The sequence below is a fragment of the Festucalex cinctus genome, chromosome 12, assembly GCF_051991245.1.
Source record: "Festucalex cinctus isolate MCC-2025b chromosome 12, RoL_Fcin_1.0, whole genome shotgun sequence".
NCBI classification, from domain to species: domain Eukaryota; kingdom Metazoa; phylum Chordata; class Actinopteri; order Syngnathiformes; family Syngnathidae; genus Festucalex; species Festucalex cinctus.
The window spans coordinates 25,142,413-25,169,024 of NC_135422.1; the positions used below are offsets into that span (position 1 = coordinate 25,142,413).

Consider the following 26,612-nt stretch of genomic DNA (forward strand, 5'->3'; position numbering starts at 1 on the left):
GCCTATTTCACGTTAACACCATCTCCTTCCTGGGATTTATCGTTTCACCAGGGAAGGTCGAAATGGACTCGGACAAGGTCAGTGCCGTACGAGAGTGGCCCACGCCGGACTCTCGGAAGAAAGTTCAACAGTTCCTGGGCTTCGCCAACTTTTACCGGCGCTTCATAAGAAACTTCAGCACCATTGCCGCTCCCCTACACGCCTTGACCTCCCCACAAGTTCATTTTTTATGGAACCCGGAAGCCGAAAAGGCCTTCAAAGACTTAAAAGCACGCTTCACCAATGCCCCAATCCTCAGAGTCCCTGACCCCAAACGCCAGTTCGTGGTGGAGGTAGACGCCTCCAGTATTGGAATTGGGGCGGTACTGTCCCAGCGTTGTCAAGAGGACGGCAAGACACATCCCTGCGCATTCCTCTCACGTAAATTATCCAAGGCTGAACGCAATTACTCAGTCGGAGATCAGGAGCTTCTCGCGGTAAAAGTGGCCCTAGAAGAATGGAGACACTGGCTGGAAGGCGCCGAACTTCCTTTTGTGATCTGGACCGATCACCGGAATTTGGAGTACTTACGCCAGGCCAAAAGACTCAATCCTCGACAGGCCAGATGGTCCTTGTTTTTTAACCGTTTTGTGTTCTCGCTGACTTACAGACCAGGCAGCAAGAACGTCAAGGCGGATGCGTTGTCAAGAGTCCACGAATCCGAACCATTGGAAGCCGAGCCTGAGACCATCCTGCCCCGGGACTGCATAGTTGGAGCCATGAGATGGCAAATTGAGGACAATGTCAAGGAGGCACTACGCAACATCACTCCCCCCACGTCTTGCCCACCACGTCGTCTCTTCGTGCCTGAGGAGCTCAGGTCTCAGGTGATACACTGGGCTCATACATCACAGCTGTTTTGTCATCCTGGAGTCCGCAGGACCATGTATGCTGTTGCCAGGAGATTCTGGTGGCCGGCAATGGAATCCACCATAAAGAAGTACGTCGTTGCCTGTCCAACGTGTGCCCGCAACAAGACTTCGAATCAGTCCCGGATGGGCCTTCTCCAACCGCTGCCAATCCCATCCAGACCATGGGCAGAAATATCATTGGACTTTGTGACCGGACTACCCCTATCCCATGGTAAAACCACAATTCTCACAGTTGTCGACAGGTTCTCCAAGATGGTTCACTTCATTCCACTATCCAAGCTCCCATCCGCCAAAGTTACAGCCGACATCATGATCCACCACATATTCCGGTTTTATGGTTTCCCTCTGCACATCGTCTCCGACCGTGGACCACAGTTCGTCTCCCGCTTCTGGACACAGTTTTGTAAAGCCCTAGGTGCCAAAGCCAACCTGACGTCTGGATATCACCCTGAGGCCAACGGACAGGCAGAACGACTAAATCAGCAACTCGAAACCGGACTGCGATGCCTCGTCTCCCAGAACCCGACTACCTGGAGCACTTACCTGGTTTGGGTCGAGCTCGCACACAACTCATTGCCCACCTCTGCCACAGGTCTCACCCCGTTTAAATGCGTCCACGGCTACGATCCACCATTCTTCGCTGACCTGGAGGAGGAGGCAACGGTCCCCTCGGTCCAGGCCATGATCCGTCGGTGCCACAAAGTCTGGTCGGCGGCCCGGGCGGCGCTACAACGCCAGGGAGACCGGGTGAAGAGGTCCGCCGACCGGAAGAGGAGACCGGCACCCGAATACCGCCCAGGCCAACGAGTTTGGCTATCAGCCAAACACCTCAGACTCAAGGTACCATGTCCAAAGCTGGCCCCGCGATTTGTGGGGCCTTTCCCAGTAACCAAGTCCATAGGTCCCGCCGCCGTTCGACTCCGCCTGCCAAGATCCCTCAGAGTTCATCCAACATTCCACGTCAGTCAAATCAAGCCGGTCCACGAAAGCCCACTTGTGCCCTCCGAACCCGACCCACCCCCCCCAGAGATGATTGAAGGCGGCGCCGTTTACAAGGTCAGGAAACTCTTAGATGTGCGTAATCGGGGCCGCGGAAGACAATACCTAGTAGACTGGGAGGGATACGGCCCGGAGGAAAGACAATGGGTCCCCTCCCGGTTCATTGTTGACCCCTCGTTGATTGATGATTTTTACTCTGAACACCCTGACATTCCTGGGCCGTCGAGAGCCGGCCGTTGAGGGGGGGGTACTGTCACCCCGCCACCGGCGTGACGGCCCATGCTTTTATTTTGTGTCCATGTTTCCTGTCTTGTTTTGAAAATCCTAACTCTCCTCTCACCCCAGGTCTTCCTGCCGCTCCCTAATTACCGGTCCCCGCCCATGATTACCACCACCTGCCACCAATCAAGACTCACAATAAAAGCCACCTGCATTCTCCCCTCAGTGCCGAAGTGTCACAGTCAGTGCATGGAAGCGTCCCACAGTCCTTATGTCCTCGTTCATGTTGCCAAGTGTTTTTGCCTTGTTTTTGTGCTTTTACCTCCCCAGTGGAGCGCCTTTTGTTACCCCTTTTGCCTTGTGCCCTTTTTCCTCCCTAGCGGAGCGCTTTTCGTTGTCCCCAGTACCTTTTGCCTGTTTTTTCCTCCCTAGTGGAGCGCTTTTTGTTCTCCACTTTTTTGCTTCCCTGTTCTCCTCTCAGCTTGAGAGGAGACACCTGTTGGCCGGAAATAAACCTGCTGCCTTGGTGGCTTACCTTACGCCTGCGTCTGAGTCCTACCTTACCTCGTCGTGTCACATTTCAATATTCAAAACTTATAGTGACATTTGTTGCTTGTAGATGTCAATCTTAAAACACCACAAATTTTTACAGTATCGTCAAACATGTTACATAAAACATAAAACAACAAAAATATATTCTATATTTTCATATATTGAATCAATTAGTTAAATAGACTGCAAAAAAGGGCTGGGCGAAATGACTGAAAAATGTATCAACAATACGCAGTGGTGTGCTTGGGATGTGGAGATGGAGGTTTGGCGCTTGGAGGAGAAGCAGTTTCGATGGGACTGGAAAATTGGACCATTCTTTGTGTGTGTGGTGCTCATCACGGACATAGCGGCTGTTTGTTTATGAGCTAGCTTGTAAGCAAACTTAGCTTGTATTTGTTGCGTTTCTGTGTCCCCAGTGCTGCTTTCTTACTTGTGTTCTTTTGTTCTTGGTCTCCATGACTCCCGTGGGGAGCTGAGCTGACGCACCTGCTGCTGGTCAGCAATCAGCTGGCCATAAAAGCCAAGCACTCCTAACAAAAGCTGTTGGAGTATTCGCCTTACTAACTTGCTTGCTGCCAACGACGCTGATCTCTAGACTTGCTAAGTATTGCCCTGTTATTGCTTTGCTCTCGTCCTAGTTTTATTCTGCCTGTTTGTAGTGGTTTAGCCCTATTGCGTGTTCTTTGTTATTAGTATTTTGCTACAGATTTTCTTAGTTGTACTTTTGGATTTTTGTTACTTCGTGTTTTTCTCCGTGGCTTGTTCCATGTGCTTTCTGTTTAACTGAACTTTTGCGTTTTACTTTGGTACTTTGGTATTCCTTGGATTTTTGTCTTTGCGCCCTGTATTATTATTAAAACCCTTGTATTGCCTTCTAAACACGATTTGTGGTCTGCCTTTTGGGATCCAACACACACACACACACACACACACACAACCCTAACAGTATTGTTCAGGTTGACACAATAGACAAAATGCCACATGACAAGGAGACAGACAAAAACGGCTGCTGCCTCACAGCGCCATCAACAAACAGCTGAACGCGAGCTTATCTTCATCATCTTCATCAGTCTCTGCAGCCGGATCACTTCATAGACGGATGTCCTCTTGTGGCTTTCAGCCATTTTCAAAGTATGCGGTGTGGTCGGGGGAGCTGCAACGATGAATGGCTGAATCCGAAGCTTAGCGGCAAAATGCTACAAACATTCGAAGTACACATGCGCAGCTAGGGACGAGCATGCACGACGTCGTTAAGGCAGATTGATTGACGGGATCAAGAACCAATCGTTAAGATAATCCACCCGGAAGATGCAGCAACAAAAGATCCTTGAATACACCTTTAAAGTTGTATGTCTATCTCAACTGAATGATGTGTGTAACTTCTTCAGTCACGCAGATTAGCTGATTAGAAGAAGTTTAGTGGATTACATAACTTAACAGCATTAGTGTTTGAAACGTGTTTAGAATGATGTTTCTTTTGTGAAGCCTTGGCATGTCAATTCTTGCTAAATTTCAACCTTTAATGTCCAAAAAGCTTGGCCTCAAAGCCAAAGCCTGCTTCTGGCGCACGGAGAGAGGGCCGGGCCACCTGTTGCGTGAGTTGAAAAGCCAGAGCACAAAGAACTAAACCCTCTTCCACTCTTCTACCCTTTTTTTTTCCCCACAGACCCTTTCGTGACCACTACAGTGAGAGAGCGACCATGTGGCCCTTTTGTTCTTTGAGTCACGAGCTGCGACGAACTGCGTGCCCAAGTGCACACAAGGAGGCCATCACCCCTTTTTAGCCCGTGTTCTGGTACTCAGTTGTCTACAATATGCGTCCAAACCACATAGTGTCCAACCTCATACGGCCCCACGGCTCCTTCCTGATCCATCCAGGAGCTGGTTCATCCACTGTGCGCCCGACCCAGTGGCGGTCCCACATCCTTCCTGATGCACTTCAGGAGCGCACCGTCAGCCGGGAGCCAGTTCCACCTCGCACGCGTGCGAGAATTCACTCCAGCTCCTCATCAGATCCTAGTTGGGCCACTACAGCCCCTCCATGACGTGCCTTGCCAACTTGGGCACGGAACCCGGTAACCACCCAATGTTCGGCAATGTTTTATTCCAGCCGTGCGCTCACCGGCCTCCCATTGTTCCAGCTGAGGACCTGCCATGACATTCCAGCCGTGCGCCCACCTGCTTCCAACTGGATTACAGTTTTTTCCATGCGAGGATTCCCCGAGCATCATACCCTTTTTGACAAATATGAAAGGTTTGAAAAATCAAAAACTTCCATCTTTTCCGAATAGCTTAGTTTGTTAGGTTGCATGTTATCTTTTCATCTTTTATTCACATCCCTCCATCCATCCATCTTCTTCCGCTTATCCGAGGTCGGGTCGCCGGGGCAGCAGCTTTAGGAGGGAAACCCAGCCACTTCAACCAGCTCCTCCGACGGGATCCCAAGGCATTCCCAGGCCAGCCGAGAGACATAGTCTCTCCAGCGTGTCCTGGGTCTTCCCCGGGGCCTCCCGACGGTGGGACATGCCCGGAACACCTCCCCAGGGAGGCGTCCAGGAGGCATCCAAACCAGATGCCCGAGCCACCTCAGCTGGCTCCTCTCAACGCGGAGGAGCAGTGGCTCGACTGAGCCCCTCCCGGATGACCGAGCTTCTCACCCTATCTCTAAGGGAGAGCCCGGACACCCTGCGGAGGAAACTCATTTCGGCCGCTTGTATCCGGGATCTCGTTCTTTCGGTCACGACCCACAGCTCGTGACCATAGGTGAGGGTCGGAACGTAGATCGACCGGTAAATCGAGAGCTTTGCCTTTTGGCTCAGCTCTTTCTTCACCACGACAGACCGATACAGAGTCCGCATCACTGCAGACGCTGCACCGATCCGCCTGTCGATGTCCTGCTCCATCCTGCCCTCACTCGTGAACAAGACCCCAAGATACTTAAACTCCTCCACTTGGGGCAGGATCTCATCCCTGACCCGGAGAGGACACGCCACCCTTTTCCGACTGAGGACCATGGTCTCGGATTTGGAGGTGCTGATCCTCAATCCAACCGCTTCACACTCGGCTGCGAACCGCTCCAGTGGGAGTTGGAGGCCCCGGCTTGATGAAGCCAACAGCACCACATCATCTGCAAAAAGCAGAGATGCAATGCCAAACCGGACCCCCTCAACGCCTCGGCTGCGCCTAGAAATCCTGTCCATAAAAGTTATGAACAGAATCGGTGACAAAGGGCAACCTTGGCGGAGTCCAACCCTCACTAGAAACGAATCCGACTTACTGCCGGAAATGCGGACCAAACTCTGGCAACGGTTATACAGGGACCGAACAGCCCGTATCAGGGGGTTCGGTACCCCATACTCCCGAAGCACCCCCCACAGTACTCCCCGAGGGACACGGTCGAATGCCTTCTCCAAATCCACAAAACACATGTGGACTGGTTGAGCAAACCCCCACGCACCCTCGAGGATCCTGCTGAGGGTGTAGAGCTGGTCCACTGTTCGACGGCCAGGACGAAAACCACATTGCTCCTCCTGAATCCGAGATTCGACTTCCCGACGGACCCTCCTCTCCAGCACCCCTGAATAGACCTTACCAGGGAGGCTGAGGAGTGTGATCCCTCTGTAGTTGGAACACACCCTCCGGTCCCCCTTCTTAAAAAGGGGGACCACCACACCGGTCGGCCAATCCAGAGGGACTGTCCCCGATGTCCACGCGATGTTGTAGAGGCGTGTCAACCACGACAGCCCCACAACATCCAGAGTCTTTACGAACTCCGGGCGGATCTCATCCACCCCCGGGGCCCTGCTACCGAGGAGCTTTCCAACCACCTCAGTGACTTCGACCCCAGAGATAGGAGAGCCCACCTCAGAGTCCCCAGACTCTGCTTCCTCAAAGGAAGACGTGTGGGTGGAATTGAGGAGGTCTTCGAAGTATTCCCCCCACCGCTTCACGATGTCCTGAGTCGAGGTCAGCAGCACCCGATCGCCACTTTACACAGTGTTAATAGTGCACTGCTTTCCCCTCCCGAGACGCCGGATGGTGGACCAGAATTTCTTCGAAGCCGTCCGGAAGTCGTTTTCCATGGCCTCACCGAACTCCTCCCATGTCCGAGTTTTTGCCTCAGCAACCGCCGAAGCCGCGTGCCGCTTGGCCATCCGGTACCTGTCAGCTGCCTCCGGAGTCCCACAGGCCAAAAAGGCCCGATAGGACTCCTTCTTCAGCTTGACGCCATCCCTTACCGCCGGTGTCCACCAGCAGGTTCGAGGATTGCCGCCGCGACAGGCACCGACCACCTTACGGCCACAGCTCCGATCGGCCACCTCAACAATGGAAGCGCGGAACATGGCCCATTCGGACTCAATGTCCCCCGCCTCCCCCGAGACAAGGGAGAAGCTCTGCCTGAAGTGGACATTGAAACTCTTTCTGACAGGGGATTCCGCCAGACGTTCCCAGCAAACCCTCACAATACGTTTGGGTCTGCCAGGTCGGACCGGCATCTTCCCCGACCATCGGAGCCAACACACCACCAGGTGGTGATCAGTTGACAGCTCCGCCCCTCTCTTCACCCGAGTGTCCAAAACATGCGGCCGCAAATCCGATGACACGACTACAAAGTCGATCATCGAACTGCGGCCTAGGGTGTCCTGGTGCAAAGTGCACATATGGACACCCTTATGTTTGAACATGGTGTTCAATCTGAGACGAGCACAGAAGTCCAATAACAGAACACCGCTCGGGTTCCGATCGGGGGTGCCGTTCCTCCCAATCACGCTTCTCCAGGTCTCACTGTCATTGCCCACGTGAGCGTTGAAGTCCCCCAGCAGGACGAGGGAGTCCCCAGGGGGAACGCTCTCCAGCACACCCTCCAAGGACTCCAAAAAGGGTGGGTACTCAGAGCTGCTGTTTGGTGCATATGCACAAACAACAGTCAGGACCCATCCCCACCCGAAGGCGGAGGGAGGCTACCCTCTCGTCTACCGGGGTGAACCCCAACGTACTGGCGCCGAGCCAGGGGGGCAATAAGTATGCCCACACCTGCTCTGCGCCTCTCACCATGGGCAAATCCAGAGTGAAAGAGAGTCCAACCCCTCTCGAGAGGGCTGGTACCAGAGCCCAAGCTGTGTGTGGAGGCGAGTCCGACTATATCTAGTCGGAACTTCTCGGCCTCACACACCAGCTCGGGCTCCTTCCCTGCCAGAGAGGTGACATTCCATGTCCCGAGAGCCAGCTTCTGTAGCCGGGGATCGGTCCGCCAAGGTCTCCCCCCTTGGCTGCCCAGCCTGCTCAGCACCCGACCCCTTTGGCCCCTCCCACCGGTGGTGAGTCCGTGGGAAGGGGGACCTACGTTGCCTTTTCGGGCTGTGCCCGGCCGGGCCCCATGTGGGTGCAGGCCCGGCCACCAGGCGCTCGCCAACGAGCCCCGCCTCCAGGCCTGGCTCCAGAGGGGGGCCCCGGTGACCCACGTCCGGGCAAGGGAAACGTGTTTCCAATAATATTATACATCATAAGGGGTTTTATTCACATTTAGTCAATTTAGTCTTTTATAGGTTAGGCTGAGTGATACTGTATGTGTGATTGCCGAATTAATGTGTTGTCTAGAAATTCCATCTTCGTTGGAATCATTGTGTTTTGAGTGGATTATTAATTATTTTACTAAAGAACTCCATAATTAAAGATAGTAGTGACTTCAGATTATGAAGACTGTTAATGGGATTTTATTGTTTGTTTTGCTCCTAAAACCAAGCAAAGTCAATGTGGTGCAATGTGGTGGTAGAGGAGGGAATTACAACTCCCCTCAGTACTGCCCAAATTATTAATTTGTCAAAATGACGACCCAATTATCGCTACATGACGTATTCCCGGTTTTACATTTCACCTCGCGTTACCAAAATTTGAAGACATATATAACAGCCCTCGATGTTCAAAAAAAGTCTCTTGGAGCCAGACACTAAACCAAACACGATTTACTTTGGAATGTGTCCCCTTTTTTTGGCCGTTTTGTCTTATTTTAACAAACTCCTCCTTCAGAATATATCCGATCCATATGTAACAGTCCAGATCCGATCGTCTTCAAACTTGGTGTGTTTCATCTTAAAATGTTCAAAATGAACAGTTATCTAAAGCTTTTTATTTTGTCGGACGCCGCTGCCGTAGCCATGCATTGTTTGCTGCTTTTTTTATTGTCTAAACGTGTGAAAACTCGTGAAACTTTGCACACATCACACCTGTCATGAACATTAATATTTTAGAGATTTCTTGTGCAGTTTGCAATAAATGACTCAATAGTGCCCTATATACATTTATATGAAGCATTTACGAGTCAGCTAGATTTGTGAAAATTTGTGAGGCATTCCTATCAGCCTAAAACCTACAAAAAAGTATTTTGTAGACATATGCTAAACCGAACAGCAAGTCTGCCATTTTGATTTTATTTTGGGACTTGTGCGTCATTTTTGGCCTTTTAATGAAACTTTGCACACACAAAGCTTGGCAAAAACATTAACATTTTAGACAGTCTGTGTCCTATGCAACAGTACTCCAACGTGCCAGTACTCCGACGTGCAAGTACCCGTAAGTAAGAACTGCTTCCTGCTTGCCTAGTGTGTAGACGCAATCTGCTCTTCTCCTGCTTTGCTTTGCATTCTTTCAGCTGCTTTTTTTTTTTTAAGTGCTTTTTTTCTTTCTTTTTCTGGGATTTTTCCTGGACATTTGCCTCAATGTGGCTGTACTACCTTTTTGTTTGGTAGATACAACCAGCTGGGCGCATTTTTCAACATTTTGGAAACTCCTCACGATAACGTGAGCACGGCCTGCTAAAAAGCACGCGACTGCTACTAGCAGCATGGCTGGACGAATGATGACTTCCATCTCGCCCGATGAATACCACAAACTTCTTCAGAAGATTGCAGTGCTGGAGACAAGAATACACCGCCTTGAAATGTTTGTGGAGGTGAATGGAAAATCGTGGAATGACACCACACAGCCAATGTCTCCAAACAGTGGTCATGAGCATGCTAACAAACAGCTAGCTCCATCCACCGTCCCTCCATGGAAAGTGCTGGGAGCAAAGCCAAAACTGAGGAGTCGTCGCCCAACAGCTGGACCTGACCGCCAACTAATCCCTGAGGGAACACGTCGGCCTATGCAAAAGGCTACCTCAACCCCAAGACATCTTGGACGTTGGTACCAGCAAGAAAAAGGAACCCGTCTCTTGGCCGACAAAGACAAAATACTGATATCGAACTGAGAAACAGGGTTGCCGTACGGTCGCCGAGCCAGCAAGCCTCGGGGGATCACAGCACCAGTCAAAGGTGTGAAACCGGACCTTCTCAGCAAATGCGTTCAGCTACTGAGACACAAACACTGATAATTGGCGACAAAGCCTTGTTTGATTCAGAAAAAACACAAAGGTTCTGTGTTTTGCTAATGACATTGTGCTGGACATTTCTGAAAAAGTCGACAAGATTGCTACCGACTACCCAACTGTAAGATCGATTGTGATTCACACAGGAGCATGTGTTGAAAAAACAGTCAGAGATACTGAAGCAACACTTTATTACCCTTCTACAAAAGATATGCCTAAAAACAGAGGTTTTTCTGAGTGGTCCTCTGCCTACTGTCCGACCAGGTGATGAGCGTTTCAGTCGGATTATGTCACTCTCGAGTGGCTGAAAAGCATCTGTGCTTCTTACTCAGTGAACTGTTTTGACAATTTTTCTATGTTTTGTGAACGTCGCCATCTTTTCCAACGCAATGGGATTTATCTCAATAAGCAGGGAGTCAGATTACTGACAGCCATCATCTTCCATAGCGTGCAAACCTAGTCAGTATAGCTTGTCAACCTCTGACTAAACCAGCGTCTCCGATTACCACTGTGAGACTAGCGCTACTAAATACAAGATCACTAGTTAACAAATCATTGTTGATTCATGACATTATTATGACCTATGATCTTGACTTATTTCTCCTCAGTGAAACATGGCTAACAGAATGTTCCTGCAACACTATTCTGAATGAGGCAACACCAACAAATTTTAGTTTCATGAACAAATGTTGTAATGGCAAAAAAGGTGGTGGACTTGCTGCCATTTTTAAATCTCTATTTCAGTGTCAAGAAATTTTATTGGGAGGCTTTAATTCATTTGAATATCTTAGTCTTTTGGTAAAAGGTGAACCAAATATCATCATTGTCATAATTTATAGACCTCCAAAACAAAAAGGCAGATTCATGGAGGAATTTGAAGAAATGCTGTCAGTAATTTGTACCGACTAAATATCTGGTCTTAACTGGAGACTTTAACATTCATGATGACAACAACTTGGATAAAAATACCAAAGAATTTTGTAATATACTTGATACTTTTGGTCTCTCACAACATGTAAAAGGTCCAACACACAATCAAGGTCACATTCTTGATCTCGTCATCTCTAAAGGTGTTGACATTTTAACTGTTGAGGTGAAAGATCTGGCTATTTAAGATCATTCCTGCGTTTTTTGAATTACAAACAATCCCAGAAGTTCAAACAACTACTGTCTCTATTAAAAAAAGGTACATAAATGAGAACAAGCAACATGTTTATGGAATTAATGGCTGCATCACCAACTGTAAATGCAGAGACCGTTGATGAACTTCTGGATGAATTCACCTCAAAAATCTCAAATGTTTTGGATGCTGTTGCTCCTATTAAAACTAAGACCATTTAATCCCGAACTAAAACACCTTGGAGGTGTGCTACCAACATAATGACTTTGAAATCTAAATGCAGAAAAGCAGAGCGAAAGTGGAGAAAAACTAAACTCCAAGGTCATTTTGATCTGTACAGACAATGGCTTTGTCTTTTTAACCAAGTGTTAGACAACAACACTTTTCTGAAATTATTAGTAGGAACCTCAACAATACACGCACTCTATTTGCCGTGGTTGACAAACTCACAAATCCCCCAAATCAAACAGCGCCAGAACTCCTCTCAACAGATAAATGCAATGAATTTGCCTGCTACTTAAGTGAAAAAGTACAAGCCATCAGGTCAAACATTGTTACAAACCAGCAAAATAACAAAATGATGCAGCACTTAAAATCACCTAGGAATAATTTAATTACCATGACAGAATTTGACTCAGTGGATCAAAATACTGTAGTAGACTTGGTTCAGCAATTGAAACCTTCCACGAGCTGTCTTGACTCAATACCATCTGGCTTTTTCAAAACCATTGTGAAATCTGTTCAGATCGATTTACAACAAATAATTAATTGCTCACTTCAATCAGGTGAGCTTCCTAAATCTCTGAAAGTAGCCGCCGTTAAGCCCATTCTAAAAAAGAGAACACTGGATGGCTCCCTGCTAGCAAATTATAGACCAATCGCAAACCTTCCCTTCGTAACTAAAATAGTTGAAAAAGTGGTTTTTAATCAACTCAGTAATTTCTTGAGCTTAAACGGACTTTTGGATAAATTCCAGTCAGGTTTCCGACCTCATCACAGTACAGAAACAGCTCTGATTAAAGTACTGAATGATATAAGATTGAGCACTGATGGAGGGAAGGTATCGGTGCTCGTCTTGTTGGACCTCAGTGCAGCATTTGACACGATTGATCATAATATACTGTTAGACAGGCTGGAAACTTGGGTGGGGTTAAATGGAACAGTCCTTAAATGGTTCAGGTCCTATTTGGAGGAAAAGGAGTTACTTTGTGACTATTGGAAATTTTGAATCTGATCGAAACATGTGGGGTCCCTCAAGGGTCAGTCCTTGGACCCCTGTTGTTCAGTCTGTATATGTTACCTTTGGGTCAAATGCTTCAGAACGGCGATGTTAACTATCATAGTTATGCAGATGACACACAATTGTATTTATCAATGTCCCCAAATGACAGCAGTTCTATTAACGTATTGTGTCATTCTCTAGAGCAAATTAACAACTGGATGAACCAAAATTTCCTTCAGCTAAACGAAAACAAAACGGAGCTCATTGTTTACGGCAATAAAGAAAAGAGGATTGCTGTTAAAAAACAGCTTGAGTCACTGTCTTTAGAAACTAAAGACCAAGTTCGAAATCTTGGGGTACTAATAGACTCAGACCTGACCTTCAGCAATCATATTAAATTCATCACTAAAACAGCCTTTTACCAGCTGAAAAACATATCCAGACTGAAGGACTGCATGCTTCAAGCAGACCAAGAGAAGCTTATCCATGCTTTTATCTCCAGCAGAATAGATTACTGTAACGGTCTTCTGACTGGACTCTCTCAAAAGAACATGAGACAATTGCAGCTCATTCAGAACGCTGCAGCTCGAGTTCTGACCAAAACAAAAAGATCAGAACATATTACTCCAGTACTTAAGGATTTACACTGGGTCCCAGTAAGCTGTAGAATCGATTTTAAAGTTCTGCTACTGTACACTAAATCACTAAATGGTTTGGGTCCTGAATATATCCAAGAAATGCTGATTGAGTACAAACCAGCAGGGCTCTGAGATCGACAGACTTGGGCCAACTAGTGGAGCCCAGAGTTCGAAGCCAACATGGTGAAGCTGCATTTAGCTATTATGCTGCACACAGATGGAATAGGCTACCAACAGAAGTGAAGTCAGCCCAGAGTGTAAATGCTTTTAAATCCAGGTTAAAAAACTTTGCTTTTTTCTCATACCTTTGATTAGGGACTTTTAAACAGCTTTAATTAAGTGTTTATTATTATTATTATTATTATTATTATTATTATTATTATTATTATTATTATTATTATTATTATTATTATTATTATTATTATTATGTTAAACTTTCTTATTTTTACTGTTTTAAAGTTTGTTGAATAATGTTTTAAGATTGTTAGTTTGTAACCTATTTTCATTTATTTTTCTTCCTCTGAATGTTAACGACTGTTTCTTGATGCTGATGTGTTGTCTTTCCTTGTGTAAAGCACATTGAGTTGCCTTGTGTATGAAATGTGCTATACAAATAAACTTGCCTTGCCTTGCCTTGCCTTACCCCAACATGGCCCGTGTTGCGAAGGCCCTTTATAGCTGCTCGCAGCTCTAGTTTTTTTTTTCTTTCTTTTTTTTTTGAGGGTGCCCATGCGCCCTAAAATAGACTGCGCCTCCATTGCCCATAGCAAAAACCGGCACTGATGGTCAGGCTCTACATTATATCTGGGACGAAGGCTGGTTCAGTGGCTACAGCAAACTGGACATCAGAGGTTTTGATTTTGGGAAAAGATAACAAAGAAAGACATGAACTGAATCGTTTGTGGACTGGGGAGACACACTGGAAACGGTGCAAATCGGGAGGGATTGGTGGGTTGGTCCCTGGACGCTGTTGGTGGCGTCTTCTCTGCTGGGCGGGCTGCTCGTGGTGAGCTTTCATTTCCCAACGGAACTTTTGTGTCGAGCTATGCATTTGACAGCTGGGAGGTATGGGCAGTCTTGCATGTGGAAGACATTGAAGATGTGTACCCTGTCATTGGCATGACGAGCTGGGAGGTTTGTGCTCGGTTTTGGAGCATTCATGCATCATTGGATGCTGAAAAAAGTGGTCAGAATGTGGACGCCGTGGTTAGAATGCAAGCCGACCTATCCATGACCAGTGAGGCCATGTCATGTGAAAGCTGACTTAGCGGCATCCAACGCCATGGCTCGAATGAGAGCGGATGTCGCTGGCCACGGCCTACTCACCTGGTGGTATGTGTTGAATTGAGTGGATTGAGTGGGTCAGATGAAACGCCATATCATGTAAAATGAGATAACAAATTAATGGGCTAGACTCAATTCTTAGTTAGAGACCAATAGGTGTCTATAGGACTGATAATTAAACTTTGGCCTCTGGGTGTAGTTCCTCAAAGTAACCACCAGATGCCGCCAAACCTGTACAACTAAGCCACCCACTCAGCATTGCCCGGACATTCCATATAAGATACACATTGAGTGTAAATAAATGATATCCTGAATTAAATAATAATACACAAGACAATCTATATTCGACAATTGTTAACCTGATTTTTGGATCAATGTTTGTAGCACATTGAAAGCCAACTATGAAGTTTTGCTGTCTTTTCTTTTTTCTTTTCTTTTATTTATAAGTGATACTGTCTTTTATCGCTGATAATATTGCTGTAACTGCATTGAAAAGATTATCTGTATGTATTGTTTGATTTAACAAAGATATATACAAGATGTGCAACAGAGATTAGAATTAACCTGTTAAGTGCCGTGAGAGAATTTGGGATTTAACATGTCATGTATATATATGTTATTCATGCTTGCTTAATTAATATATCTATGATGTTATTTATTTTAACGTTCATCATTGTCGAATAGAGCTGAAGACCTTGACATATTTTCATGTATGACTCATCATTCAACGTTGTGTATCCATGACACATTTGTAAAGAATGTATGACTTCATCTTCATGGCTCGTCTGTGGAAAATTACTGCAAATGAGTCCCAACAAGTGCGACTTGATATGAGGAGGCGGAAGAACATTCACGGAAGAAGTCGGTGGTCTGACCCAAGGGGATAAAAAGCCGTCACCAGCTACGATCGGGGCTTCTTTTCTACCCTGCGATCTGGTCTGGATGGGGAGTATTGCTGAAGATGGATTTATGCCTGTTTGAGGACTTTGGATTTTTACGAAGGACTGGAACCAGCCGTGAATGGAATTATCTTCAATAATTGGTAATGTACAACTTTTTTTAGCAATAATGATGTATAATAGGAAGATATGAATGACTAATCGCGTGTTAGGGTAGGGGCCATTTAATACACTCCCATATCTTCAAATTATTTTTAGCCAAAAACATCTTATTGTCAATCAGGTCTTAAGCTTTTTTGAGAAATGATCAATCTCAGAAAGCTCTTGTAAAAGGGTTATATTATTCTTAATTTTCTGTTTTTATTTTATTTTATTTTATTTTGATTGATTTAAAGTTTTATCATTAAATGTGATTTTGATGATTTATATTGGTTATCTTTTATTGTCAATAAAATTGTTTAAAAGACAATTTTTGAATCAATCATTTTATTGTTTTGTTTTAATCTTTATTTTATTTATTTTTGGTTTTATTTTTTATTTTTTGGACGTTCTATAAGTCCAAATAAAATGATTTAAAAACTAATTGTGATTTAATTAGTTTGTTTGGTTTGTTTTAATTTTTATTATATTTATTTTTGGACGTTTTATGAGTCCGAGGTCGTTTTATAAGACCTTATTATTTGTTTTTGATTTTATTTTTTATTTTGGACGTTTCATAAGTCCTTGTTATTTGTTTTTGATTTTATTTTTATTTTGGACGTTTCATAAGTCCTTGTTATTTGTTTTTGATTTTATTTTTATTTTGGACGTTTCATAAGTCCTTATTTGTTTTTGATTTTATTTTTATTTTGGACGTTTCATAAGTCATTATTTGTTTTGATTTTATTTTGGACATTTTATAAGTCCGCATTAATATAAATTTTTTTCCCCTCTTCGAGGAGGACAACAGTAACGGACGTTTGGGAGAAGGTAAGTGCATTTGAATAACCTCTAACCAATGCTTCCATCTGTATTAATAAAGTCAAATACTCCAGCTTGATATGTAACAAATCCGTATGATTCTAACAAGGATTATTAAATTACTAGGTCAATAACAAATGCAAACAACTCAGAGAAGTGGAGCTGCCAATATAAGTGAGGTGTACATGCTAGCATTCCTGGGCTCTGTGTGTGTGGTTACTCACTCAGGATTGATAGGTGTATGAAAACGGATTGGCCTCATGATAAGAAGACAGTGAACAAACCTAGGTGAATCCACTTTGATATATCGGCTTATTTAATTCCCGTCTCCTCACGCTGACGCCTTAGAGCTGGTGAGGAAAAAGGGGAATTTCTAACCCTTTAGTTGGAGAGTCGATCAGGACATATTTCCCGATTTAAGTCCTGCGGGTAAGCGGAAGTTGACATATGGATCCTGTTGGTGGCGTCTGGGGACCGATTTACCAATTCCAAAAGACTGGAAATGGTCACAAACGACACATACGACGTTCAGTCAAGATGAACTGATGGAAACGTGTACAGGCATACACGTTCTATTGGGAGTGACAGAGATGTGCTACAATGACTGTCAAAATGAGTATAAATTGTGTCTTTGATGATTGAAGCATCTAAAATGAATTCAGGGGACGGGGTTCAATATGCCGCGGCTTCAACCCGTCCGTTTTTGTTGTTGTTTTTTTTTCTTTCGGATGTTGTTGATGTTGCAACTGAAATGTTATTGAAGTCTGTTGTAATAAGATGTCTAGGGGAAAGAAAAAATATAGCTACCTAGCAATTAATATTAAACAAATTTAAAAAATTAATAATGAATAAAGTATTGCTGCTGTATCCAACCTTGCAAGGTCACTGACGTGAATCGTAGGAACAATGTTGTTGCCCTCTCCAAAGACTGGTATTTCATTTTCTTGTCCCAGCCACGACATCTATGAATCAAGAATACAATTTGGTTACAAAAAATAAAATAAAACACCATTACAGTACACAAAACTAATTAGGGCCAGAGCAGCGACCGCTGTGAGGTCCCTATTAGGGATGGGTACCTTTCACATTTGAACCGGTATGGTACCAGTTTTATGTATTTTTGTACACTCACTCACTCTCTCTCTCTCTCTCTCTCTCTCTCTCTCTCTCTCTCTCTCTCTCTCTCTCTCTTTAATTTTTTTTTAATTTGTTAAATAATATCAATTTAAGTATTTATTAATTTACTTATTTATGTGATAGTAAATGTTCTTCATTGTATATTTAATAGTAAAATTTTGTTAAAAATCAATTTAACTACTAGAAAGGGCCCTTTTGGGTACTTGCACGTTGGGGTACTGGCACATTGGAAGCAGAATTTCTTTGAAAATAGCATAATACATGTGGATTTTTTTTGCCTGGTGTGATGAGTGTGTAAAGCTCAATGGTGAATGTTAAGATCTGCAAAAATCAGTGTCCTTTTTTATTTTTAGGCATTGAGTTGCCCTGATCGGTATTTTTTTGTAAAAATATACTACACATCATCATTCGTTGTACTCATTGCACAATGTTGTTTTTATTGTCCATAGAGGCTATCAAAAACAAAATAAAAAGTAGGTCTGATGCCAGTGAACATTTTGAGTGGTGGAAAGTCAAAGAATATTCAAAAATGGCTTAGTTATCACACTTATAGTGAGTTTACAATTTTTTTTTTTACAAAATATAGTATGTGGGGTATTTTTTTTTATGCCTCAAGGGCTAGGTGGCGCTGTATTTCTAACTGATTATTGTCATAGAGATACCTTCAGGCCTTGACTATAAACATACATGTCAAGTTTGGGATTTTTTGGAGCATGTACCGGGGAGTTATTAAGCATATCCTTTTTCATTGCGAAGGAAATATGAAACAGAATTTGATACCCTACCCTCATTATATAGTTTTTGAAAAGTTTCAATTTTTTTCCCCTGTCGTTAGCGCAGGTCTTGACATGGTCCAGGTCAATTTCAAAGGAAATTGGATGAAACGTGTAGGAGAAGTGGTCAAAAGTATGCCCCCTGTAAATGTGCAAAAATCGACAAAAATGGGACATTGAAAAATTCATACCTCACTTCCTGTTCATTTTAGCATTTGGGTTCAAGACACTTTTTTGGAGGTCTGGGGCTCCCTCATACACCTAAAGATTTTCATAGATCTTGCTTAAACGTACAACCGGGGCTGCTTCATTAAACATAACTCCCATAACCGAGAGCATGGCCGTTGTATGTCTTTGCTAATCCAGGCACGCCGATAGGTCGGTTGGCTCAGTCTCCCTTGTGAGAGCCATCCCAGAAGGAACTGCGTCGCCTCCTGGTGATTCCGGGCCAGCTTTTCACCTCGGCCGTGACAGGAGCACTTGACCGCACAGTATGTGCCAATGACACGAAGTAGATGTTTGCTAGCCTTACCAGGCCCAATGGTCTGTCAAGCTCTTGGCGTTGCTGTCAATCATCAGAAACACCCATTTGGGCGTTCTTGTCAGCGTTTCGTTGACCAATCACAATTGCAAATCATTTCTCAAGACAAAATGGGGAATGGTGTTTTTTGCCTTGGTGATTTTACCTGCCACTGTTCCTTGAGAGAAAGTAAGAAAAAACTTGATGAATAGATTAACGATCGTGTCAGTACAGTAAGGGGCCTATTCACTAAAGGTTTGCGTTGCCTTTGCACGGCGCTCACTGGTAAAATTGGAGCAATCCGGGAGCACCTATTTTATTTTATTTTTTTAATTCTCTAATTTATTGAACATATAAACAGGCAAACAGCAGAGATAAGAAAAAAAAAACACAACAGAATCAAAAGAAAAGAAAATCCCAATAAAACAATCATTCAATCAATCATAACTTACATGTTCAAAAGGGAGTAGGAAGAAGTTAGAAACTTATCTAGTCCTACCCCTTTTACTAAATATATTTAAACTTATTTCATCATTAATACAATACTAATTTACTATTTTTAAAATAAAATATATAAACCAAGTTATATATATACACAAGTGCACTTAGACATATTCACATTTGCCAAAAACATATATACATACATTTCCTAAACATATACCATAATACCTATCTAAATCATTTACACATACTCACATATACAATTTTCATATTCTGGTCACTTATAAGCTAAACCTCTTATTCCATATCTCTCTAATTTATTCATTAATATAGAATGATCTATAGTATCAAAAGCTTTTTTTTTAAATCCATAAAAATCCCAACAGTAAATTTTTTATTATCTATATTGGTAGATATTGCTTCTACAACCTCCATGACTGCCATTGAGGTGGTCCGTTTTTCTCTAAACCCATATTGAGTTTCACTTAAGAGCTTATGTTTCGCAATAAAATTATCCAGTCTAGATGAAAATAATTTTTATAGAATTTTTGAGAACTGTGGCAACAATGATATTGGTCTGTAGTTATTAAACGTGTGTCTTTCTCCGCTTTTATAAATAGGAATGAGTTTGGCTATCTTCATTTTTGATGGAAATATACCAGTTTTAAATGATAAATTACAAATATATGGAAAAGGTTGTACAATATATTCTCTAATACTTTTTACTAATGTCATATCAATGTTAAGATAGTCAGTGGACATTTTATTTTTTAATGTTTTCACAACATTTAATACTTCTATATCATTAACATCATTAAGAAACATTGTGGATGAATTATTTACAATGTTCTTATCTATTTCATATTTGTTTCTTGGCTCTGAGATTTTGTTTGCCAAGTTGCTGCCCACGTTAACTAAATATTCATTAAAATTATTAGCTATGTCAGAAATTTCATCAATTACCATATTGTTATCTTTTATAAAATATTGTGGATAATTTATTTTTTTAGAACTTTTTTTAATTACATGATTTAGTGTTTACCATATTTCTTGTGTATTGGTTTTATTCTGTTCTAATAATGCATGGTAATAATCTTTCTTAATTATTCGAATAATATTTGCTAATTTATTTTTATAGATCTTGTACTTTGTTTCAGCTTCCACAGTTCTCAATTTAATAAATCTTTTGTGTAAATTATTTTTCTTTTTACATGCATTCTCTATCCCCTTCGTCATCCATGTCTTATTTGGACCTTTATACTTTCTTGTAATTTTAATTAATGGACAATGTTTATTATATAAAGAGATAATAGTTGACTGAAATTCACTAAATGCAATATTAGGATCGTTATTTGAATAAACCTCAGACCAGTTGTGTTTCTCTAAATCCAACTTAAAGGCAGCCATGGAGCGCGGTGTTCTTACTCTAGTTTCAAATGTGTAAGTAGTCGGCTTCATTTTTTTTATTAAAATAATCATAAAAAATTGAAAAGACCGGGAGATGGTCACTTATATCATTAATAAGAAGGCCACTTTCTATTTTAAGGTCAATTTTAGTTGTAAATATATTATCAATTAGTGTAGTTGTATCGATTGTTATTCTACTAAGTTTTATAATAACAGGAAATAAACTATTACTATACATCATATTTATAAAATCAGTTGTTTTCTGATGTCCATTAGGATTCAATAAATCAATGTTAAAATCACCACACAATATTCGCAATTTTTTATCATTTGTATAACTAAGGATATCTGTTAACTTATCGTTAAATGTATCAAGACATGATCCTGGTGTCCTATATATACAACTTATAATTACGTTTGATATATTTTTTATATGAACTTCAATAGTTACACATTCCATTACATTATCCACAGTACTAGTTAGATGTTCAATTTTACTACATTTGAAAACCTTATCAACATATATTGCAACTCCTCCTCCCCTTCTGTTTTCCCTATTCATTGTAAACAATTCATATCCTTCCATTTCTATATTGCTTATTTTCTCATTATCAAGCCATGTCTCTCATATGGCTATAATTTGGAATTTATTTATTTTACTAAAGCATTTTTTAATTTCTGTAAAATTTTTATGTAGACTTCTGCTATTAAAATGTATGATTGAGAATGCACGGAAATCCTTACTTATATTTACATTGAATTGCTCATTAGTGTGGTACTCGCAGACAAGGTCATAGTTGTTACTACAAAAAAAATTATCTGGGTCAATGTCATTTTCTGGATCAGATGTCTTATGTTCCGTATAATCGAATATTTTTAAATTATTTGTATTTGGGTATAGATTTACCATTCTAGTATTTGTCAACTTTTCGTCATCAAGTGTACTATGTCTTCCTTCATTTTATTGATGAGTTGTGTTGGTGCAGGTGTCTGGGTGTGCTTGTACGGGGATGAATTATAAGCTTGTCGTATTTTAGGTAGGCAATCTCTCCTCTTTCCCGTGCTGCTTTCATTTCTGGTATCAGTTCTTTCCGGTTTTTTTCGAACGATATCAGTAAAATCCTCATTTATGTATATGTTTGTACCCTTAAGATGTTTTGTTTTTGTAGAATTTTTGTTTTATCTTTGTATTTTTCAAATTTAACTGTAATTGTCCTGGGTCTGCTCCTCCCAGTTTCCCGTTTGCCAGTCCGATACACACGCTCCAATTCTATCTTCTCCTTGAACTGTAATTTGTCTTTAAATAGTTTCATTACTTTATCTTCGGTATCAGTCCATGTTTCTCCTGGTGATTCTTCAATTCCATCAATAATCAGATTGTTTCTTTTGCACTGTCCTTCTAAATATTCCATTTTATCATTTAAAGTGATTAAACTGTCACATATTTTGTACATTTCAGTTTGCATGGTTTTACCGTTTTCTATGTGATTAATTTGAGTTGTTTTAAGATCATCCACCTCCTTTTGCGTATATTGCAGACTCCCCTTAACTTCTTGTAGTTCTCTGGTGATAATGCGTGCATTAGTTGAATCCAGTATTATTTTAACAAATCCTTTAAATTGTTCTTGTTGTTGATTTAGGAGTGTATTGAAAAGTTTGTTTTGTTGTTGTAGCATTTTGTTTACCTGTGTGAGCGTCCTCCTCCGGTTTTGATTCCTGTTTCTGTTTTGGTGGCATGTTGTTGTCCGAAATATCCTGAGATTGAGGGTTCCCCCTCCTTCTCTTCCCCCTCGCCGTACTGCAGTCAACGTGTAAATGACGAAAAACAACGATGCAGGCAAGCCTGGTGAGCAAACAGGCAAGCCGACTTGCTGCCACTCGGCTTGCCTGTTTGCTCACCGGGTCTTGAATTCACTAAATGCGCACAGATGGGGAAATCCGTCACTAAGTGTGCTGCCAACCAGATTGCGCCCTGGTGCGGCAGTGTTATTTGCGCGAAGGTAAATTAAGTAATTTGCATACATTTGACGCAAAATATGCCCACCCCAATGCAAATGAGACTCATTGATATACAGTCTAATTCACTAACGCCAGCGCAAATAGCCACACGGAGTTTACGTGACACAAATAACGTTGATGGAAAGCATGTATAAACCTGCCGCAACCTTGATCCGGGATCATGACAGCAGAGAGCAGAAAGAGAGAGAGAGAGAGAGAGAGAGAGAGAGAGAGAGAGAGAGAGAGAGAGAGAGAGAGAGAGAGAGAGAGAGAGAGAGAGAGAGAGAGAGACTGGGAGGAGAAAATGTTCTGTTGGTTTAAGACACATAACGTAACCTGGGCTGATTGGCAATGGCGGAGAGGCATTTTACGATCATTTTTACGTGCCAGATGGATACTGTACGCCCACGCCAACCTCTGAAAAGATCGCACCAATAATTTGTACTTTATGAATGAATGACGCCGTTGTCGTCCTCTCTGCGCTGTACAGTTTTTTTTTTCTTTTTTTTTTTTCTTTTTTTAAGAGAGAGCTCAGAATTGTTCATCCGGTAGTCTTACTAATTCAACGTCTTATCATCATTGCTTTTTATTTTTTTTACGTGTTTTTTTTACGTGTGTGTTTGTGTACGTGCGTGTGTGTGCGCGTATGTGCTTCTGTGCGCATATGTGTGTGCGTGCGCGCAAATACGTGTAAATTTATACTCATTAATTCACCTAAAACCTAATAAAAATCCCATTACCCTTCACCTTAACCAGATACTTCAGAGTCTGAGGTTGAAACGGTCAGGAGACCAGAGAAAAGGTCAGAATAGATAAAAAGAAAAGAAAGATAAATCAAAGTAAAATCCAGCACCAACCAAACACTTCCTGCCTTCCACATGGTTACAAAATCAAAGTCTTACGCCAACTCCAGAAGCCTCTAAATTCCAACAAATTAAAGAGATCTCAAGAGACCAGAGGAAAAAGTAAAGAGAGGAAGGAGGGAAGGATAGATAAAGCAGAGCAAGATCCACAGACACCAGAACCCACTGCTTCAACGAGCAGTGGGAGGGAGAGGCGATTTCTGTTTGAATTTCAGTAGATGCTGGTGTGATGGATCTGGCATGCATAAGGACCGCCACCAAAGAAAGGAGCCGTCAACCGCGGCCCAGCAAAGCGAGCACCGCCCCCCCCCGGAATCTCCCGAGCCGCGGCAGCACCAAGACCACCCCCACGCCACCCGGCGACGAGGGAAAAGGGACAGGGAGGCAGAGGAGGACGGGCGGGGGGGAGACGAGAGGGGAGAGGCGAAAGGGTGAGGGGAGAGGAAAACACGGGGCACACCAGAGGCCCACCCGCCCCGAACCGCGCCGCCGGGCATGGAGCAGCGGGCCGCGCCAGGACGGCACCGCCCCGGACACCAGGGAAAGCACCCTAACACGGCACCCCACAGGGCTCAGGGAGCGGCCAAGACGCAACCGCCACCGAGCAGACAACGGGGGGGGGGGGGGGGGCAGGGGCAGAGCCAACCCCGGCCGGCCATGGGGGACAGCATCAAGAAAATTGACTAACTAGCATGCAGTAACACCAAGTGTTGATGCTTCGTGCCCGCTAGAAATAAATCTTAAGGAGTTAGTGAGTATAGTGTCGTTTAGTGTGGCGTACACGAGCCCACTGGCAGAAACTAGGTTCCTGACTATATAAAAAAAAACAATCAATTACAAAATACCAAATACTGAAGCAGCAAATACAGAAGTTATAAGGATGTGGTGGCTCTCGTTAACAGGCAGAATCTAGGCAGAATTAAATTGCCAAATTAAGATTATTATATTATATTAAGAATATTCTATGTACCTAGACCATGTTTGTTTAAATCTTGATACTTGATTTTTATTTAATTAAAGCAGAGATTTTTTCCATTAAGATATAATTTATTAGTAGGTTTAACCAGTGGTCGATATTTAAAGATTGTTTATTTTTCCAATCGACAAGGATTGTTTTTTAAGCAATAGTAAGGGCTGTAAGTGTAGATTGATATTGTTTACATGGTAGATCAGTTGTTGTTAAGTCACCTAGTAAACACAATCTTGGAGATAAAGGAAGCCTACAGTTTAATGTATCAGAGAGCTTTTCAAGACTTTAGTCCAAAAATACAGCACTGGAGTACATGACCATAAAGCATGAAGATAAGTGTCGGCAGTGTTTTGTGAACACTGGAGACAAATGTCGGAGTCAGAGAGTCCCATTTTTTTCATCATATATTGCGTAATATATGTACTATGAAGTATCTTATATTGGATAAGTTGCAAATTTGTATGTTTTGTCATTTTAAATACATTTTCACAGATTTGGGTCCAAAAGTCTGGTTCCGGAACTATAGACAAGTCTTTTTCCCATTTTAAAGTCGGTAAATACGTTTTATTTGTGTATAAAAAAAACATATATTTTTGTTGTTGTTGTTGGAGAAAGCTTTATAATATCTTTAGCTAAGACAGGCAGTTGGAGCGTATCCTTATATTGGATAAGTTGCAAATTTGTATGTTTTGTCATTTTAAATACATTTTCACAGATTTGGGTCCAAAAGTCTGGTTCCGGAACTATAGACAAGTCTTTTTCCCATTTTAAAGTCGGTAAATACGTTTTATTTGTGTATAAAAATAACATATTTTTGATATTTTTGTTGTTGTTGTTGGAGAAAGCTTTATAATATCTTTAGCTAAGACAGGCAGTTGGAGCGTATCCTTATATTGGATAAGTTGCAAATTTGTATGTTTTGTCATTTTAAATACATTTTCACAGATTTGGGTCCAAAAGTCTGGTTCCGGAACTATAGACAAGTCTTTTTCCCATTTTAAAGTCGGTAAATACGTTTTATTTGTGTATAAAAATAACATATATTTTTGATATTTTTGTTGTTGTTGTTGGAGAAAGCTTTATAATATCTTTAGCTAAGACAGGCAGTTGGAGCGTATCCTGAAGTGTTGGGATTTGTTTCTTAACCATATTTTTAACTTGCAGAGAATGTAAGAAATTTCCGTTTTTTATTTCATATTTTTGGACCAAACTTGTATACGATATAAACTTATTATCTGAGAAAAGATGATAAAGGTGTGTAATTCCTTTCTGCTCCCATAAGCTTAAATGGAACGACTGATTATTAAGTTGTAAGTCGGGGTTATGCCAAATGGGAGAAAGCCCACAGGGCACCAATTGTGAGTTTGTCATTTCTAATACCTTCCACTGGGCAGTCAGGGTGGCGGCTATCATTGGGTTTTTAAAACAATTATGTCGTTTTATCGATTTTGTAATAAAGAGTAAATCTGAAAGCCTAAGGTTATTACAATCCTTCTGCTCCAGTTCCAACCAACAGTTAATGTCTCTGTTGGGTTGTGTCCATAGCACAAGATATTGTAGTTGATTAGCTATATAGTAGTACATAAAGTTTGGTGCCTCTAAACCTCCTTTAGATTTACTTTCCTGAAGAGTGGATAGGCTAATCTTTGCTTTTTTTTTAAATTCCAATAGAATTTTGTGATATCAGAGTCCAGCGATTGGAACCAGTTAGACGTAGGTTTAAATGGAATCATTGAAAATAAATAATTTATCTTTGGTAAAACTTTCATTTTTATAGTGGCTATTCGTCCTATTAAAGAGATAGGAAGATTATTCCTGTGCTCTAGGTCACTGCGGATGCTATCCAATAATGGTAAAAAATTTAAAGAAGTTAATTCAGTTAACTTAGGTGAAATTTTAACACCTAAGTATTTTAAATTACCTGTAGGAAAGGAGTAGTGTGGATCCTGACTTGTGGGGTTCCATGAATTTTCTGTAATAGGTATTAATGTTGATTTTGTCCAGTTAATAGAATAATCTGATAAGTGAGAGAATTTAGTTATTAAGTTAAATGCTTCCCCTAACAAGATAGCAGGTTCTTCTAAATAGAGTAATATATCATCGGCATATAGATTAATTTTATGTTCTATTGTCCCGGAGTGGATTCCTTGAATCCGTCTATCCTGATGTATAGCTAGTGCAAGCGGCTCAATAAATATCGCAAATAATAAAGGAGACATTGGGCACCCTTGTCTTGTGCCTCTTTGTAGAGTAAAACTCTGTGATGTAATCCCATTAGTAGTAACTGTCGCTTTAGGAGAATCATATAATACTGAGACCCATTGAATGAATGACTC

General features: G+C 42.2%; 1 protein-coding gene across 7 annotated transcripts in view; it reads right to left on the reverse strand.

Annotated features, from left to right (window-relative positions):
* Positions 1–26,612, reverse strand: part of ak7b (adenylate kinase 7b) — a 784,344-nt gene that overhangs the window by 569,249 nt on the left and 188,483 nt on the right. For all 7 annotated transcript variants that reach the window (XM_077538608.1, XM_077538612.1, XM_077538611.1 and 4 more), the window contains one exon: positions 17,041–17,129. In XM_077538608.1, coding sequence (XP_077394734.1) covers positions 17,041–17,129 — 89 coding nt within the window. The remainder of the gene's footprint in view (positions 1–17,040; positions 17,130–26,612) is intronic.